General features: G+C 41.5%; 1 protein-coding gene across 6 annotated transcripts; it reads right to left on the bottom strand.

Moving 5' to 3' along the window:
- Positions 1-183: 183 nt before the first annotated feature.
- Positions 184-8,694, bottom strand: LETMD1 (LETM1 domain containing 1). Of its 6 annotated transcripts, XM_088799371.1 has the most exons (10): positions 8,512-8,689; positions 8,383-8,384; positions 7,832-8,002; positions 6,144-6,259; positions 5,433-5,515; positions 3,458-3,644; positions 3,232-3,333; positions 2,980-3,132; positions 2,453-2,549; positions 184-1,490 (listed from the first exon to the last, which is right to left on the bottom strand). In XM_088799371.1, the coding sequence occupies exons 1-10, from the start codon at positions 8,628-8,630 to the stop codon at positions 1,420-1,422; spliced, it is 1,101 nt and encodes a 366-aa protein (XP_088655497.1). In that variant the 5' UTR covers positions 8,631-8,689; the 3' UTR covers positions 184-1,419. The 6 variants fall into 6 exon arrangements, with proteins under 6 accessions (XP_088655497.1, XP_088655499.1, XP_019580117.3 ...); XM_088799373.1 differs by lacking the exon at positions 2,453-2,549 and having other exon boundaries at positions 8,512-8,694; XM_019724558.3 differs by lacking the exon at positions 8,383-8,384 and having other exon boundaries at positions 7,832-7,983; positions 8,512-8,688.
- Between the last annotated feature and the right edge of the window lie 8,936 nt (positions 8,695-17,630).

The raw sequence follows: 17,630 nt of genomic DNA, 5'->3' as shown, positions 1-17,630 counted from the left end.
GCCCTCATGCCCCTTTCAGCTGCTGCCTTGATCCTGCCCTGACGGAGCTTTTCCCTGTGCAGTCCCTTCTCTTGGGGCCTATTTTCTAATTCCATACTATACACACACACACACACACACACACACATACATACATAAACACACACACATCCAGGGGTCCTAAAAAAAATGTATACACATGACTTGTGTTCATCTTTTGTTATTGGTATAGAGTATTAGAATTTTAATACAGTTTTTTCCTTTCTTAAAATGTGTATACATTGTTTTGGCACCCTCTGTGTGTATATACACATGTATACACACAAACATTATGTATGAAATTCTCCATTCCTAGTTACCATTTAAAATCCATCAAGAGGATCAACTTCAAATCAATTCGTAACTTGCATTCCATCAGAAAGTTGTACTCCCACCAATGCTCTCCCCATTAGTTAGGTTATATCAGTCTTGTGAAGGAGCCTTAGCAAAATGATTAGAGGATGTGTAAGTAATTTCCAGCGATTGACTTCAGGCGGTCTTTACTTGGGTTTAAAAACAGTGCTTCATGCATTTACATAGTTAACTACAGGTCACGCATGTACATACAGAGAAGCTAAGCCTAATCTCTATCGTGATGCAGGGCTCCCCTGGTTACCCCGGTGGGGCAGCAATGAGTGCCTGACAGGTTTAATCCGTGGCCGAGAAGGCAGCCATTGTTAGTTACAGTCAGATGGCTGCCCCACAGTGGAGGTAGCAAAGAGTTTAAGACTCACAGGGGTTGTAGCACAGCCCAGAAATTAAGACAAGGGGGTGTGAAGGCTGTAAAACCTTGGGGAAGGGGCCAACAAGCACTTGAGTTTCCTTTTATCTTTTCCATTAGAATGTTCCCATAAGTCATTCACTAAAAAATAAAAATAGTCAAAGGATTTGAAAAGGAAATGGAGTGGTTAGCTCAGTGATGGGGACCAGAAAAAACTCCCCATTTTGGTCATCTCAGGAAGGGTTGAGGGGAGCACAGGTGTACATGCATGTAATGCTCCAATTTAAGTAGTGCTGCTCCCCTGACCGGCCAGAAACTGCCTTTAACAAAAACACAGCTGAAAAAGTACAGCAGTGGTTAAGTCCTAGGCCAAATGAGGATTCCTACCTGGGGCAAAAGCTCACTTCCTGGGATCTGAACCTAACGTATCACGGTACAAGCCCAGAACACCGGCTTCTGGCAGCTCCAGTTAATTCCAAGGATGACACGTCCCACAGGCCACCTGTGGTAAGGGGGTTTGTTTCAGTTGCAGCTTCCACACGGGTACCACACTGAAGCCTGGGGCTCCTGCTCCTCTGCTCTCACATCTAACAGTGCACACAGGCTGCTGACAAGTGCTGTTTGGTCCCATTCTGCTGCACTGTGTGACTTCAGGACAATGCCATCCGCTCCATGTTCACTCAGCGCCTTGTCCCAATGTAGTTGGTGGAAAGCAGGACCACGTTGTGTAGCAAGAGGGACAGCTCAGCTTCTGAAAACACCATCAATGTTAATGGTTTGGCCAGGGAACACTTTGCCTTCTAACTGCCTTGGTGTCCAGCACTTGAAACCAGAAGTGGGAAACCAAGGGCAGGGAGGTGTGACTTTAAAAGATTATTGTTCTCAAGTTCCCCTGCTCTGTTCCAGCCCCATGTATAATGTCCTTCCCTTCCACCATACAGTCCTATCTACTCCTGGTAGATTATATGATTATCTACCATACAATCCTCATTTCTTGGCTCTTGTGGGACAGCAGTAGAAAATTCAGACAGTGATAGTACTAAACACCACTGTCACCCTCGAGATTCCTCTGGTAGGAGCTGGTACTCTGGGGACATTTCTCAGCTCCCAGGAGACTAGTGGGCCTACCCTGATGATATTCACAGACTTAGGAAACATCAAAGTCTGGTCAAAGGTTCCAAACAGGAGACCCACAGGCCTAATACCCGCCCTTAGAGACTTTTTATTTAGCCAATTGAATGTTTTTGTTTGGCATTTGAATGCCTTTTATCCAGTCCTCCTCAACTGGGACAGTTTTGCTCTCCCCTCCCACCTGGATATGGGGTGATACTTGGAAACATTCTTGGCTGTCAACACTGGGATGGGGGGATACGACTGGTACCTAGTGGGCAGAGGCCAGGGACATCACTAAACACACTGTCAGGCACAGGGCAGTCCTCTCAACAGAACATCACTAGTGCTGAGGTGAAGAAACGGCTTCGGACAAGCATGCACTCACTCTTGTGCCCCCGCGGTCCCCACTGCACCCTCTTGTGTTGCAGTCCACCTCGTGACCTGCTTAGCCTCTGTAGGCATGCGACTCTGCCCTTTCACTTAGACATATATGTTAGACAAGGGTCTCACAGTACTTGATAATTAACTCCAAAATAATCTTAGAATAAAATACAAAAATGACTTGGATTTTTGTGGCATGACCATAGGGATCTGTCTTACCTTTCAGGCTGCAGGAAATCTGCAGCCATTCTCCCAGCCAAGTTCGACACCTCTCTTCAGCAATATGGGTTGAATTCAGGCCACGAAGATAACAAGCCTGCAACACACAGAAGAGAAATGGTCCTTGATTACACAACCAGTAGGACAAGGAAGTGTAAACCCACAGATAATCCAAAGCTCCTTTAAATAAGTTACAACGGCATCCCAAGAAATCTTCATCATGGCAATTTGAGCTATGATGTACATGACGACAAGCAAAAAGTTCTACATAATCTAGAACGTAGGTCCAAAGCGTAATGTCCTTGATGTTTGAAGGGCTATCAGAAACATAAATCAAAATTACTGTGAACAATTCTTCCCCACTACTTAAGTTCACTAAGGAACAAAGACCTAGAAACGAGGTGAGAGAATAAAGAACTTGGGTTTTGCTATAACAAGCACGACAAGGAGCTCTCTGTAAGCTCCCAGCTCTGTGAACTCAAAAGCCCACCAAGGATTGAGGGTTGATATTGCAATCAAGCTCTTACCGATTTCACTTCCTGAGCAGTCAGCTGGGCAATCCCTAGCTTTGCTAAAGCCTTGTCCAGCTGGTGAATTACGGTGGTATGAGCCTTTAAACGGTGTCTCAACAAGAGAGAAGGCAGGTAAGGTGTGAGAAGCATGGCTCGACTCAAGGCTTTCTGTGGCACAACAAAACAGAAAGTCAACACAGTATTACCGAAAGCCGAGACCGGAAGCAAGGTAAGGCTATGGAAAAAGGAAAGCCTCAAAGCGCTCACCATTTGAAAACCAGGGAGTTGGTTCATGCCCAGAGGATGGTTAGAGAAACACTCTCGCAGAGCCAGGATGTCATGTATTGCTGGGTGGGTACCACGCTGTATCTGGGAGAGGTTAAGAGATTGGTAGAGGTTAGCAAGGTCCTGACGAGACCTCTTACCTAGTTTTACTGTAAATTGGATCTAACATGATTCCTAGTTTGTAGGAAGGGTGAATTTGTAGGAATACCTTGGTGCACAGCTCTGTCATATGCCACTGGAGTCCTACATCAGAAATGCGAGGGATAATTTTTTCTAAGTAACAAAGGATTTCTGGGTGGGACTGCTTCCGGAGAGCATGGTAGATATCTAAGAAATCAGTTTGTTGCTTTGGGGTCCAGAAATGTTTGACCAGTAGTTGCCTAGGAAACAGGTACCTGAGAGGAAAAGGAATCACAAAGTCACTTGCTGAAACTGGCATCTTTCAAAGTGAGCGAAGAAATCATTTGGCAAACATGAATACTAGAAACAGTTGGAGACACTGTTTCCCTACCTCACTGTCCTGTTTTTGCAAATGAATCTCAGACCAACGTTTAAAGATACACTGAAGCACAATTTTAAGCAACATTACTGAGGTATGAGACAGAAAGCAGCAGTGGAAGAGCCTCGCACGCAGCAATTGGATAAAAAGACTCCCATGGAACTAAAGCACGTTAAGAACATATTTTGGACAGAGTTACAGCTCACACTGCATGTGATGTTGACAACCTCAAACATTAGCACAGTCCTTACGTGTATAAAAAATGGAAAAGGCAAATTTGCTTTTAATTCATTTTTTCACATGTGTGATGGTTTGAAAACACAGCTCCAAATTCTCTGGCACTCCTCTTATTGAGAACTGAGGTCTATGTACCTTTTTAAAATTGGGGGTGGGGGGTAGGGAAGGCGGCCGGTTGGCTCAGTTGGTTAGAGCGCAGTGCTCATAACACATAGGTCACCGGTTCGATTCCCACATGGGCCAGTGAACTGCGCCCTCCACAACTAGATTGAAAACAACTCCACAACTAGATTGAAAAAAAAACACACTGACTTGACTTAGAGCTGATGGGTCCTGGAAAAACATATTGCTCCCCAATAAAAACTTTTAAAAAAAGAAAAGAAAATCTGGGTGATTGACTCAATCAATAGAAAAGAGCCAAAGTGAGTCTTTGTGACCTCTAAAGCTAGCTTACGAAAGGTCATGCAGATTCTTCCTTGCTGACACACTCACTCTTGGAGCCCTGAGCTGCCATGTGACAAGTCCCACTAGCCTGAGGCCACCATATTAAAGAGGCCACATGTGGGCACTCTGGCTGACAGTCCCAATCTTGCAGCCATCCCTGCTAAGGCACCAGACATAAGAGTGACCTCAAACCATCCAGACTAGTCCATTCACCAGCTAACTACTGTGTTTCCCCAAAAATATGACCTAACTGGACAATCAGCTCTAATGCGTCTTTTGGAACAAAATAAGACCTGGTCTTATAAGACCGGGTCTATGATCCGATATGCTATGATATGATATGATATATTATAATACCGGGTATTGTATTTATTTTTGCTCCAAAAGACGCATTTGAGCTTATTGTCCAGCTAGGTCTTATTTTTGGGGAAACACAGTATCACCGAGGGATCTCTGTCAACACCACATGGAGAAGAAGCATCCATCACCCACTGTGGCCTGCCCAAATTCCTGACCCACAAATCATGAAAATGATGCTTGTTTTAAGCTATAAGTTTGTTATACAGCAACAGATAACAAGAACACACAAGGTCATAGTTTAAAAGTGTCATTTTGGAAATAAAGTAATAAAGATTTACGTTATCAGAAAATAAAATGCGTTTCTCTCCTGAAGAAAAATATTTGTCCCAAATTGCTGACTCTCAGGGAGTGGATTGCTGCCTCCAGGGATGATGGAAAAGTTCATTATCTCATTTCACATCATGAAGGGGCAGCTCAGAGACAGGGAGATTCTAGGTCACCTATACCCACAGCTGTCCCAGTAACTCAGGGGTGTTACTGAGTGGCTTTTGTGAACCTTGGGCTAATGAAAAAATTGGAAGAGGAGATTTGGTAACATCTGCCTAGCTTCTGAAATACAAAATTCTTCTTAAAATAATCTGTAATTGAAAAAAACACCTCTATATATCTTCAATATGCTGGGAAGACAGAAGTCTATACTCACATTAGCAAGAAGACCAGGTAGTTGGCAAAGGGTGGAATGGAAACAATACCTAGGAAAAAACACTTGGTGATGTCTCGACGGAACTAAGCAAAAAAAAAAAAAAACAACACAGATGCAGTTTTAATTCAAGTTCTTAATACAATGGACAATCCCTCCACCCCACTGTACAGTGAACTTCTATTATAGCCCAGCAAAGGATCAAGGTTATTTCTATCTACCTCTAGTTGGTAAGTTCCTTGAGGCCTGAAGCCCTGATTTGTTCACTTTTGTAAACCAAATAATGTCTAGTACAGGGCCTGACATTATACTAAATCCCTTGGTGAACTCTTCCTGATCTGTAGAGTGGGCCCTAGATTCTTACTGTTTCAAAACTATCTGTCAAGTCACCACCAAATACTGCTTTCCTGCTGCCTTTTGGATACTTGCAGGTTTTCTTATGTCCAGAAACAAATTAGATTTTAGTGTTTACAAATTTTATTCAGAAAGTGTGCCACAAACTCTATGGAATTCTGTTATGGAGGGCTACAACTCTGACAGAACCCAATTCTGATCAATAATCTGATGCTCTCAGTTAGTTCAACAGTTTGATCTCACGGCAAAGGGCAAAAGCTTGATTGGTGGTGAACAACATAGGAAAGAAAAAAAGTTGAGATTCTGGTTAACATTAATCACCTCACCATGAACTTCTGGATATCTGCCCCCGGCCCATACCTGTCTCAAATGCTCCATCTCCCGGTATGAAAGTTGATGAAACTTTATATTGTGATTCCACATATTTGCCTTTATTCTTCTAGCCTTTTTGGCATCAGCCCATAACATCTGCAATCCTGCCTCATTAAAGTAGAGGACAGAGTGTGATGTTACCCCAGTTTGAATCTTACCACAGCTTCCTACTCCATGTTCATCCACAACACATATACTTGTCCCTCCCGACACCACTCTAAATCAAAGCTTCAAACTAGGTCATTTGAAACCCTTGTGAGGCCAACCTGTATCTCTTTTCTCATCTTTTTTTCCCCCAGCACATCACTTTTCTTCTAGCCAAGTGGGCCTTCTGTGATCTACTGTGAAGTAGTCTCCCTCTTCTGGTCCATTACTCATTCCCTTTTTAAAATAAAAATACAAAGATCCCTAACCTCGGGAAGTCTTGTTCAATTAACTCTATGTATTCTCCAGCCAGATAGCAACTTACCTCCTTTCTAGAACACTTTTATAATTACGGTAATTCAACATATTTCTATGATTGCATTTTTCTCTTCATTCTATGATAATTCTTACATTTATGTAGAACTTTAGCTTCTAAAAATGCTTTCCTAATTATGAATGAAATGATATGTCTATGTTGGCTTCAAAATAATGCAGAAGGCATTTATATAAATGAAATGAGATTGAAGGCCATGAGTTAAATGCTGAAGTGAGGTTAAGTACATGGAAGTTCATTGTATTATTTTCTCTAGTTTTGTATAGCTTTACATTTTTCCATAATAAAAGGTTTAAAAACAAACCAACCAAAATGCTTGCAAACCCTTTTCTCATCTGATCCTAGTTATAAACCTGGGAGTAGACAAAGCTGGCATTCTTATATCCACTTTACAGATAAGGATAAGCAATTTTGCAAGTCCACGAAGCTAGTAATAATTACAATAATATTCAAAGCTGACAATGTGCTAGTTTATTGTAACTGGTGTTATGATAAAAACATAGAGTATAATAGTTATAGCTACATTTACTGAGCACTTATGACAAATCAGGCCTTAAATACTTTAAATGTATTGATTTATTTAATCTTCACAACCATGTGGTGAACAGGTAGGTTCCATCATTATCCCCAATTTACAGATAAGAAAACCAAGGGACAGAGAGGTTAAATAGTCTAATCACACAGCCAATGAGAAGCTGGGATTTAAACCCAAACAGTCTGGCTCCAGAGTGGTCACTTGACACTATACCATACACTGTATCATCCCCTACTAACTAGCGGAGCTCTGATTTGAACTGAAACAATCAGAAACCAAGTATTGTAGTACTATTTCTACAACATGCTACCTAGGATTTGTGTCAAGCATTAAACATTTTCTTATGGGCTAAGGCAACTGATAAATCACAGGGCAGGTGTGTGCACCACCAAAAATTTCTACTTTAGTCAGGTGGATTGTTCAGAAAATTGCAAAAGTGCCTATATTCACACTGGGTGTTATGAGTTGTTTCTCATACCTTTCTAGGAATACCCTCAAGAAATGCTAAATTATAAGAATTAGTTTAATGCTCAAGCATTTGTGAAACATAAGACATCCCAGCTCACACTCCCATAGCAAAACCTGCAAATTATCTTACTTATTCTAACTCTCTGACATTGCCCAAGAGCTGATTCTAGTGATTTCAATTTCAGTTGTTTTTACCTTTCATGAAGGTTGTGTACAGGATATAGAAGCGGGGGAAATTACGACCCAAAAAACGATGATATTTCCCATTAATCACTTTTGCCTTGGTCACCACGTAAGAGATTAAGCTCTTCACATCTGCCTTTGGAGAAAGGTGAAGCTTTGAAGACCTACAAGGAAGATCAGAGACTATCTGGGAATCAGTCCTAGAAGCCCCTTCACATCTGGTGTCCCTAATGTAAACACAGACAGGCTTCAGAGAATGTATGCTAAGATCTGAAACCTTGGAAATCCAAGGAAGATCTTGGGATCAAGAAGAGATAAGCATCAGAGAAAAACAAATCAGACAGATGAGAGGCCAGGCAGGCAGGGATGACGAGGAGCGGTATGGAGTCTGGAGCCTGAGGCTAGAGCGGCCGGATAAAGCTACAGGTGGGATCGAGGTAAGTAGAGGTAAAACCTGAGACGAAAAAAAGGAGGCTGAAAGATGAACTCAGGACACGAGGGGAATTCAGACTATATGGAGCACTCAGAGGAAGCCAGATCACTAGCGGGGATCGGGGTGCGACTTCTGAGCAGAAAAATTAAAATCCCAAGGCCAAAGCGTGGAACCCTGACAAGAGAGAGCACGCAAACAAGGATGAAATACTGGAAGGGCCTGAACGTCAAAAATGCTTTTCTCTCTCCAGGTCCCTCACCGAGGGCCGCCCCAGTCGAGTCCAGAACGAACAAGCTGCAGCCTTCGGGTGACATAAGGTCCAGGGGCCGCCGAGCCCCACAGAGCAGTCCGAGCCCAGCACACCCTGGAGAGCGCCATCTTCTCAGCGAGGGAGGGGAAAAAAGAAGGGTTCCTTTTCAGGTCAACATTCCCCGTAGTCGCGTTCTTTCGACGACGCATGCGCCTTCCCTGAGAGCTGATTGGTAACCATAGACAGCCAGCCCCGCGCTAACCCCGCGCGGAACGAGCGCTGAAGACTAAGTGCGGAAGAAGGACTACGATTGGACGCAGTCAGTACTTCCTGGTGTAAAAGTGCCGGAAGTGGGCTGTCCCCGAGGGAGCGAGGGCTTGTGCCAGTGGTATGGTTTGTGATATTGAGGACGTCCTCTTTTCGAGGGCCTAGTGACCCCTCGCGATTCCCTCGAGGCGCCCTTGCCCTCTGTCCATACCCGGGGCTTCGGGGCCTTGACGCGGTAGGTGCCAGACGCACATTTGGCAGCGCTTGGTTGGGGCCGCGGCTCCTCCTACTGGGGCCTGGGAAGACCCGCGGCGCCCTCTAGTGGTGACGGCCTGACTAGGCCGGGAACTGTCCATTGCCGGTCAGCGTCGGGCGGCGAAAGTTGGCGGGTTAGGAGCGGCCCCTGTGCGAACTAAGTCCGCTTTTTACTTTTGTCGGCGTTTCCCAGATTAGGTTTGTGGGAAAATGTCTTTCGTTAAGCGCCTCCTCAAGACCAAGCTCGGGTCTCTGTTGTCAGTTTTCTGAGAGACTTTCTCTGACCGAAGGACACCCATTTTCTCCTATCACCCTGTGTATTTTTTTTTAGAGCACTTAAAACTTATATCGTTTATACATTTGTTTTCTTGTCTGGCCGGTTGCATGAGCTAGACTGAGGGCAAGCGTCTTGCCTTGTTCACTGCGGTACCCTACTCCCAACACTAGGTGCCATGCCTGGGACGTAGTAGGTGCCCAAAAAACGTTTTGAACAAATTAATTAGTAGCAAATTGGGAAGGATTCCCAGAAGTGGCATTTAGCTTACTCCAAGACTTAAGTCTTCTTGAGTACATAAGAATATTTACCTTCCATGGAGGGTAGTAGAGAGAGCACCTCGTTTGGAGCTAGGAGATCTTAGCCCTGCCACTTCCTTTAATGTATGTGTGATTTTGGACATGTCACTTCAGCTCTTGAGCTTTATTTCCGTTATAATAGTACCGATTTTATAAGAGTTTTGTGAAGCTCCAAGAAGAAGATGGTTGTGAAATCTCTCCCATCGCTGTAACTCTTTAGGGGTCACAGCGTTTTGTATTAGCATAGGCTGTTTATAATTGTACCACTCATGTAGTCAGGAAAAGTTCTGTAAGTGGGTGGCTCTCCATGAGTGTTAGGTAGATGGGGTGGCTGGGATACAAAGTTAACTAAACAGTGATCTCTGTCTTCAGGCAAGTTCTAAGGCAATTTCAACTACTGTATATTTCTCAAGAATGTTCAGTTCTAAAATTCTAGAACATTGGGAAAGAAGGGACAAGGTCAATCAGAGTTTTGCGGAGGAGAGAAGGAATTGTGCCTGGAAGGATGAAGTGGAGGAGAGACATTTCATGCAGTGAAACAATATGGCAGGAACACAGGAATTCAATATTTATTAATTATTTAGTGCCCCTTGCCCTGATAGAAACAAAAGTCTTGTTGGTTCTGCCTTCTATTTCTTCAATCATCCAGTTTCCTTCTCTCTTCTGTGCCATTACCCTCGTCTAAGCTACAAGCCTCTGATCTAAACTACTGGAGCAGCTTTCTGACTGTATTCCCTGGCATCTGTTTTGGCCTTTCTCCAACCAGTTCTCCATGCTGTAGCCAGAGAAAGCTTTTAAAATTGCAAATCTAAGCTTGTCACTCCCCTTTATAAAAGCTTTCAACTTTTCTCTGACTCCTAGGATAAAGTTCAGACTCCCTTACTTGGCCTACCTTCCCAGACTCATCTCATATCTCATGGTGTCTTTCCCCTTAGTTTTCTATGCTAAGAAATATTGGTCTTTCAATTCTACTTACAGGCCAAGCAACTTTCTGTCCCTGGTTTGTTGCACATATTGCTCTTTGCTTGGAGTTTCTTCCGAACTCTTTCCCTTCCTCCTAGCTTGTCTTTCAGGGTCTAGCTGAAATGGTAATAATAACTAACATTTATTGAACAGGTACTATGTGCCATCATTGTTTTTAGTGTTTTACGTGTAGCAAGTCATTTAATCCTCCCTTAACTTCATTAGGTTCCTCTGTCACTCATCTTGCAGCTAGCTGTACTTAGCCCTCATAGTACTTTAAATGATCATTAATTAACTGTGGCATTATACCTTTAATGACTCTCTTCCCCATTTGAGTCTAAGCTCACTGTATTTCTAATCCCTAGCACGGCTCCAGGCACAAGAGGTACCTATTAGGTATTAAATGAATAAGTATCTTTTTTTTTTTAAGATTTTTTTATTGGGGGAAGGGGAACAGGACTTTATTGGGGAACAGTGTGTACTTCCAGGACTTTTTTCCAAGTCGAGTTGTTGTCCTTTCAATCTTAGTTGTGGAGGGCGCAGCTCAGCTCCAGGTCCAGTTGCTGTTGTTAGTTGCAGGGGGCGCAGCCCACCATCCCTTGCGGGAGTCGAATAAATATCTTACATAGTTGAATATAAGATAATATTTTTCCTCTTAAAGTAATTTCTCAGAAAGGAAGTTGCTTTATATTTTGTGTTCTTTTATTCACTAATTCCACAGTTATTGGACCTCTCCCCCAGACCAGGCTTTGTTCTCGTTGCTTGGGGTAAATCAGAGGTTAGACAGATAAATATTCCATCCCTGTCTAGTATAGTTACATTATAAAATGATTGAGAGATTGTTTGGAATACTAAAGTGAGGCAGGACCATTGGGGGTCTCATGTGGAGATTAGATTTGCTTGGGGGCTTCAAGTGTGAAGATTAGAGCTTTGGATTTGATTTGAAAGGTAGTAAGAAATAATAATGCATTTTGCCCAAGGGAATGACAAGATCAAGTTGGTGTTTTGTAAAAATCAGTCTGGAGTTAGGATGGATTCCAGTGGAAAGAGACTGGAGGTTAAGGACATCAATAAGGTTATTTTATAAGGACCTGGACAAGAGATAGTGAGGAACCACCAGACTTCCCCAAAATGATGGCCATCTTTAAGTGGTCCCAGATTTGTGGTGCAATAAATGGGAACCAGATTTGAGCTCCCCAAAATTTAGCTTGTCATCAGCATTTACTGTTCATTTGGCAAACATTTGAGGGCCTGCTCTGTAGCCATTCTCCTGGGTTCCAGGAAAATAAAGGCAAATAAGGGTCAAGCCTTTCCCTCAAAAAGCTCAGAGGTTTAGTAGAGAAAATTGACATTCAAAAATAATTGTGCTAAGTGTTCCCCAGTGGAGTCCTGTTCCCCAACCCCAATAAAATATTTTTTAAAAAATATCATCATGAATCACTTAGATAACAATAAACTTTAATAATAATAATTGTACTATCGTGTGATAGGTGTTGTAACAGAAAAATGTCCAAAGTACAGTGAGAGCTAATGGAAGGAGTAGTAAATTGATAAATTCTGGTGGTGGTACATCCAGATGAAGAGAAATCAGGTTTGAACTAGATCACGGAGGATAAATTGGAGACTGACTAGCAGACAAGTACTGCAAGGAATGGCTTCTGGGAAAAAGGAACAGCATGTACAAAGATAAGAAAGACTACACTCTTCAGAGAAAGATAAATCTCTTGCTAGTAGAGATATAACTGCAGTGATTTGCCACCGTTAAGTACATTTTAATTCATTGAGTTTGACAGACTGGTTTGGGGCAGGTTATTCTTCCCAAGGCACTGAAAAATAAATCCAGGATGAAAGATTTTAGTAACCAATGGTTTGTATTATGATACTCTTTCAGAATTCTGAGCAAGATTACAACTTCTTAATTGCATTTCTTTTTCCTTATGTGTTAAAAATGTTTTAAAATGACAAGAACAAAGAATACTATAACATTCACCTATCTACCATCCCAAATCAATAAATAATGTCATACCTATTTTCTCCCAAGTCTCATTCCCCTTTTTTCCTTTGGGTAACTCCTTTTTTTATAGCTGTCCACTTTTAATACTTTGACTATATATAAAACTATTTATGTAAATAAACAAATAGTGTATTTTTTTTTAAATTGGGGAATATTGGGGAACAGTGTGTTTTTCCAGGACCCATCAGCTCCATGTCAAGCCGTTGTCTTCAATCTAGTTGTGGGGGGTACAGCTCACTGGCCCATGTGGGAATTGAACCAGTGACCTTGGTGTTATGAGCACTGCGCTCTAACCACGGAGCAAACTGGCCACCCTGTGTGGTATTCTTTAATATTTTAAAAATTAATGTTTGGTTTCATGTGGCACTTTTCTGTTTTGTTTCCCTCAAACTTGTTTGCAGAATTCATCCATGTGATGATGTAGACCAAGTTCACTAATTTTACCTGCTTGGTGGGATTCCATCACATGAATGCACTCCAATTTGTCTGTCAATTTGCTACCGATAGACATTTACATTGCTTTCAGTGTTTCATTATTACAAACACTACATCCTCGAAGATGTCTCCTTGTTCTTATTTATAAGAGTTTCTCTTATGAAACAAGCAGTGTTTTCAGATTGTTTTTTTAACCATAACTCATAGTAAGAAATACATTTTATTTCAAAACCCAGTTCATATATTTTTTATTCTATTTCATGTTTGTAAAATACTGGACATGACCCACTAACTGACTGAAAAACACTGCTCTAAGGCAGTAGACTTTCTGGATCAAAGGATATGTGCTTTTTTCAACTTGAGTGAATACCATCAGGTTGCTCTCCAAAGCAATTGTGTCAATTTTACAGGATATTAAAGTCCTAGCACATCCTCACTGTGGAAGAAAAGGGGCGCTGTAATAAATCTAACTGACAGTGACCTGACAGGGTGATCAGCTCACACGTTCCTAACTGGGCAGGTCGTTGTGCCTGGTCATGCCCCAGGCTCTACTATTTCATTAAAAGGTTTTAAGCCTTATCCATTGTTCTTGTGCATCTAAGGTAACACACCTTTGAAATGCCAGAAGTAATCCTCTTTTCAAGAGCCCTCCCAAACATAAACACCCTCAAGAGAGCACATAATCTTGTGAACTATCCTATACCTGGCTGGCTCTCACCTCCACGTAACCTTCCTTAAGGTCCCTCCTTAATTCCAACTGCACAAAAGAAACCGCCAACTGTCATTCTCTGGAGCACTTGAGATTTTGCTTCCTGGTAACGGTGGTTAGTTTGGCTCAAATAAACTCAGGTTTGGAGGTATCTTGTGTCGACATACCCCACACTTAAAATGGTCAGACTTTAGACCTGCCCAGTTAGGAACGAATCCAATAGATGTGAAATGAATCTCATTGTCAGTTTACCTTGTATTTTTCTTATTACTAGAGAGAGTCAATTTTTATATGTACTATTGGTTATTTGAATTTCTTCTGGTTATTTATATCTTTTGTCCATTTTCTACTGGGTTGTTTATCTTAGTATTATTGGTTTGTAGGAGTCCTTTACAGATGCTGGATACCCATTTTTTTTCTGATATGCATGTTTGCAGGTATCTACTCCCTGTTTACCTGTCTGTCACTGTATTTTAACCTTGTTTACTATGTCATTTATGTAGGGGTTTTTAGTATTTGTTATAGTCAATTTTATCAAAATTGTTCATTATGACTTCTGCTTTTGCATAATTTGATTTAAGAAATTCTTAAGATCATAAAGATATTCTATAATGTTTTTTCAGATAATTTTGAAGTTTTTGTTTTGTTTTATAAATGTAGGTCTTTAATTCAGCTGGAGTTTATTTTTGCCTCTTCCTTTTCTGTCTTCTAAATTTCTGGACTTACCATTTGAGTCTTCACCACATTTCTCCCTCTAGTGATTATCTTGAGCATTCTAGGCATCTGACCTCCTCCCGCTGGATCTTTGTCTTAGAAATAACAGAATGGGAATATAAATAAGGCCCAGGCTTAGAAAAGTAGGTCTTTGAAAGCCCGTAAAGAAGAAACAAGTGGCAAAGATGAGGGAGGTAAAGGGGGTCATTAAGAGGAATCCCTGCAGAAGATGATATGCAAGGGTGGTTCTTCATCCCCCTCATCCTTCACACTCAGAACCTGAGGAAGAAGAGTTATCCATGGGGGAGAAAAAGTGTCTCAGAGGGCTGGCCCGGAAAAGAAGGAGGTGTAGATTTCGGACAGCATCCTCATGTCCTCCTTTTAAAGCCCTTCCACATCTACTTTCCTATTTTACTTCTCTGCCCTACCTGTCAGCCCTGCGAGCTTTTTCTGTCTTGCACTGGAAGACTGTAAAACTTCTAGAAGATTGTGAAGATTGAGGCATATAGTAGAGTTATACAGAAGTTGTTGGTGAATCTAAGACTAGAACCCATCCTCACCATCAAACTGAAAGTTTTAGATGAGTCCAGCTGAAACCAATTTGTGAGAGACCTGTAAGAGGTTTGCATTTTCAAAGGAGCAGTATTGCAAATGACAAGAAATAGCTTTTGATTTCTAATTAATCATTTGATTTCTAATGTAGTCATAATCATCATCAAAAAGCTTTTATCAGTGCCTGCCTGCAATGAGCAATCAAGGTAGCCGCTGAACTAAATTTAGAATGTATTATTCACGAACATGATGTAAGAATTAACATTCTATGAAAATTAATATAAACAGATAAGCAAAGCACATATCTATATGACAATTTAAAAAAAAAAAGGTAGACCAATCTAGCTACTGTGGACGGTAAAGAATTAACATCAAACACATGAGAAGTCAGTGCAATTCAAAGACAAGGACATCACTGGGTGCAGAGCAGGGCCTAACAGGGATTGGTTATAGGGGTTCCAAGTTCAGGGAAATGGCACGGATCAATTAGGGAGGGCGGGTCTCCTGCCTTCTGATTTTCCCGCTCCTTTCCACCCTCAATATACATGCCACACCCCAAGCTTTCCTCTTCCAGGCAACATAACCCTTGCTAAGGCTTAAGATCAGAGGAGTTTTTAATTTATGTTAGTCTTTGGCTCTGCACAAGGGGACCTTTACCCAGCATCAGCAGGAACCACCCTAAGGAGCCGCTTTGTGCTGCCTGGCACGTCCGCAGCAATTAGAGCAAAAGGACAGAGGTAAGGAAACTCCTGGAGAGAGAGTTTCCCCACCCAGCTTTGGCAGGGTCACCCAGGATCTCTACCATAAGTCTTGATGTTCACTGTGGTTGGTGCATGGCTCATGATTCAACCGGCACCATTTACTGAGCTTCTAGGCACATTTGCACATTCAGCAAGATTCAGAAATGTCTTACCTAGCTGAATCAATATTAGAAAGACTTCAAGGATTTTGCAATTTGCTATTACTGTCGTAATATCATTGTCATGTTTTAATGTAGGAAAATAAAGGATTAATATGTTCACATACACATGCAAATATGTATGTTATTGGGCCTGTCTCAGAGTCTTTGCACTTGCTGTTCCCTCTGCCTGTAAGTTCTTCCCAAATACTATTCACGTGACTTGCTCTCTCACTTCGGTCAGATTTATGCTTCAGAGTCACCAAGAGAGGTCTTCCCTAATGATCCCCCCTGAAATAGTCTTTATCTCTCATCCCTGGCTCTTGCTACTCCTTACTTTTCCTTTTTTTTTTTTTTTTCAGTTTCAGGTGTACAAAACAATGCAATAGTTAGACATTTCACCCCTCCCCCAATCTATTGCTCCTCTGACATCATATATATCTATTACAATTCCATTGTCTCTATTCCCTATGCTGTACTCCATATTCCGTGACCATATATATATATATATATATATAAATTTATAGTTGACATACAGTATTATTCAACTTCAGCTTCAGGTGTACAGTGCAGTGGTCAGGCATCTATTGCCCATGAAGTGGTCTCCCTAATAAGACATGTGCCCATCTGACACCCTACAAAATCTTTACAACATTATTAATTATATTTCCCAAACTGTCTTTCATATCCCCGTGGCAATATTGTAGTTACCAATTTATGCTAATCCCTTCCCCTTCGTCCTCATCCCCACCCCTCTCCCTTCTAGCAACCATCAGTTTTTCCTCTGTATCTCTGAGACTATTTCTGTTTCCTTTGCTCATTTATTCAGTTCTTTAAATTCCACATATAAGTGACATCATATGGTATTTGTCTTTCTCCGACTGACTTATTTCACTTAGCATAATGTTCTCTAGGTCCATCCATATCGTTGCAAATGGTAAGATTTCATTCTTCTTTATGGCCGAGTAATATTCCATTATATAAATGTACCACAGTTTCTTAATCCAGTTGTCTACCGATGGGCATTTCAGTTGTTTCCATGTCTTGGCTATTGTGAATAGTGCTGTGATAAACAGAGGGGTGCATATATTTTTTCAAATTAGTGCCTTGGACTTCTCTGGATAGATACCTAAGAGTAGAACTGCTGGTCATAAGGTAGTTCCATTTCCAGTTTTTTGAGATACCTCCATACTAATTTCCATAGTGGCTGCACCAACCTGCAATCCCACCAACAGTGCATGAGGGTTCCCTTTTCTCTACATCCTCACCAGCACTTGTTTGTTGATTTATTGATGATAGCCATTTTGACTGGGGTGAAGTGGTATCTCACTGTGGTTTTTATTTGCATTTCTCTAACGATTAGTAAGATTGAGCATTTTTTCATAGGCCTGTTGGCCATCTGAATGTCCTCCTTAGAGAAATGTCTCATGTCCTCTGCCCATTTTTTAATTGGGTTGTTTGTGTTTTTGGTGTTGAGCTGAATGAGTGTTTTACAAATTTTGGATATTAACCCCTTATCAGATGTGTCATTGACAATTATCTTCTCACATTCAATAGGCTGCCTTTTTGTTTTATTGATGGTTTCCTTTACTGTGAAAAAACTTTTAAGTTTGATGTAATCCCATGTTTATTTTTTCTTTTACTTCCCTTGTCCAAGGGGATATATCAGTAAAAATATTACTCAGAGTAATGTCTGCAAATTTACTCCCTGTGTTTTCTTCTACAAATTTTATGCTTTCGGGTCTTAC

The sequence above is a fragment of the Rhinolophus sinicus genome, chromosome 1 (genome assembly GCF_057876585.1).
Source record: "Rhinolophus sinicus isolate RSI-liver-muscle chromosome 1, RSI-T2T, whole genome shotgun sequence".
Taxonomy (NCBI): domain Eukaryota; kingdom Metazoa; phylum Chordata; class Mammalia; order Chiroptera; family Rhinolophidae; genus Rhinolophus; species Rhinolophus sinicus.
The sequence above is the reverse complement of the archived record's forward strand: the minus strand, read 5'-3'. Positions and strand labels throughout refer to the sequence as shown.

Excerpts from the sequence above, each read along its gene's own strand:
- LETMD1 (XM_088799371.1), bottom strand. The coding sequence starts at position 8,630 with ATGGCGCTCTCCAGGGTGTGCTGGGCTCGGACTGCTCTGTGGGGCTCG. Across the intron at positions 5,516-6,143 it reads AGATGGAGCATTTGAGACAG|TTCCGTCGAGACATCACCAA; the intron begins GTATGGGCCGGG and ends TTTTTTGCTTAG. Across the intron at positions 1,491-2,452 it reads GATTTCCTGCAGCCTGAAAG|AAGCTGAGCTGTCCCTCTTG; the intron begins GTAAGACAGATC and ends TGGTGTTTTCAG.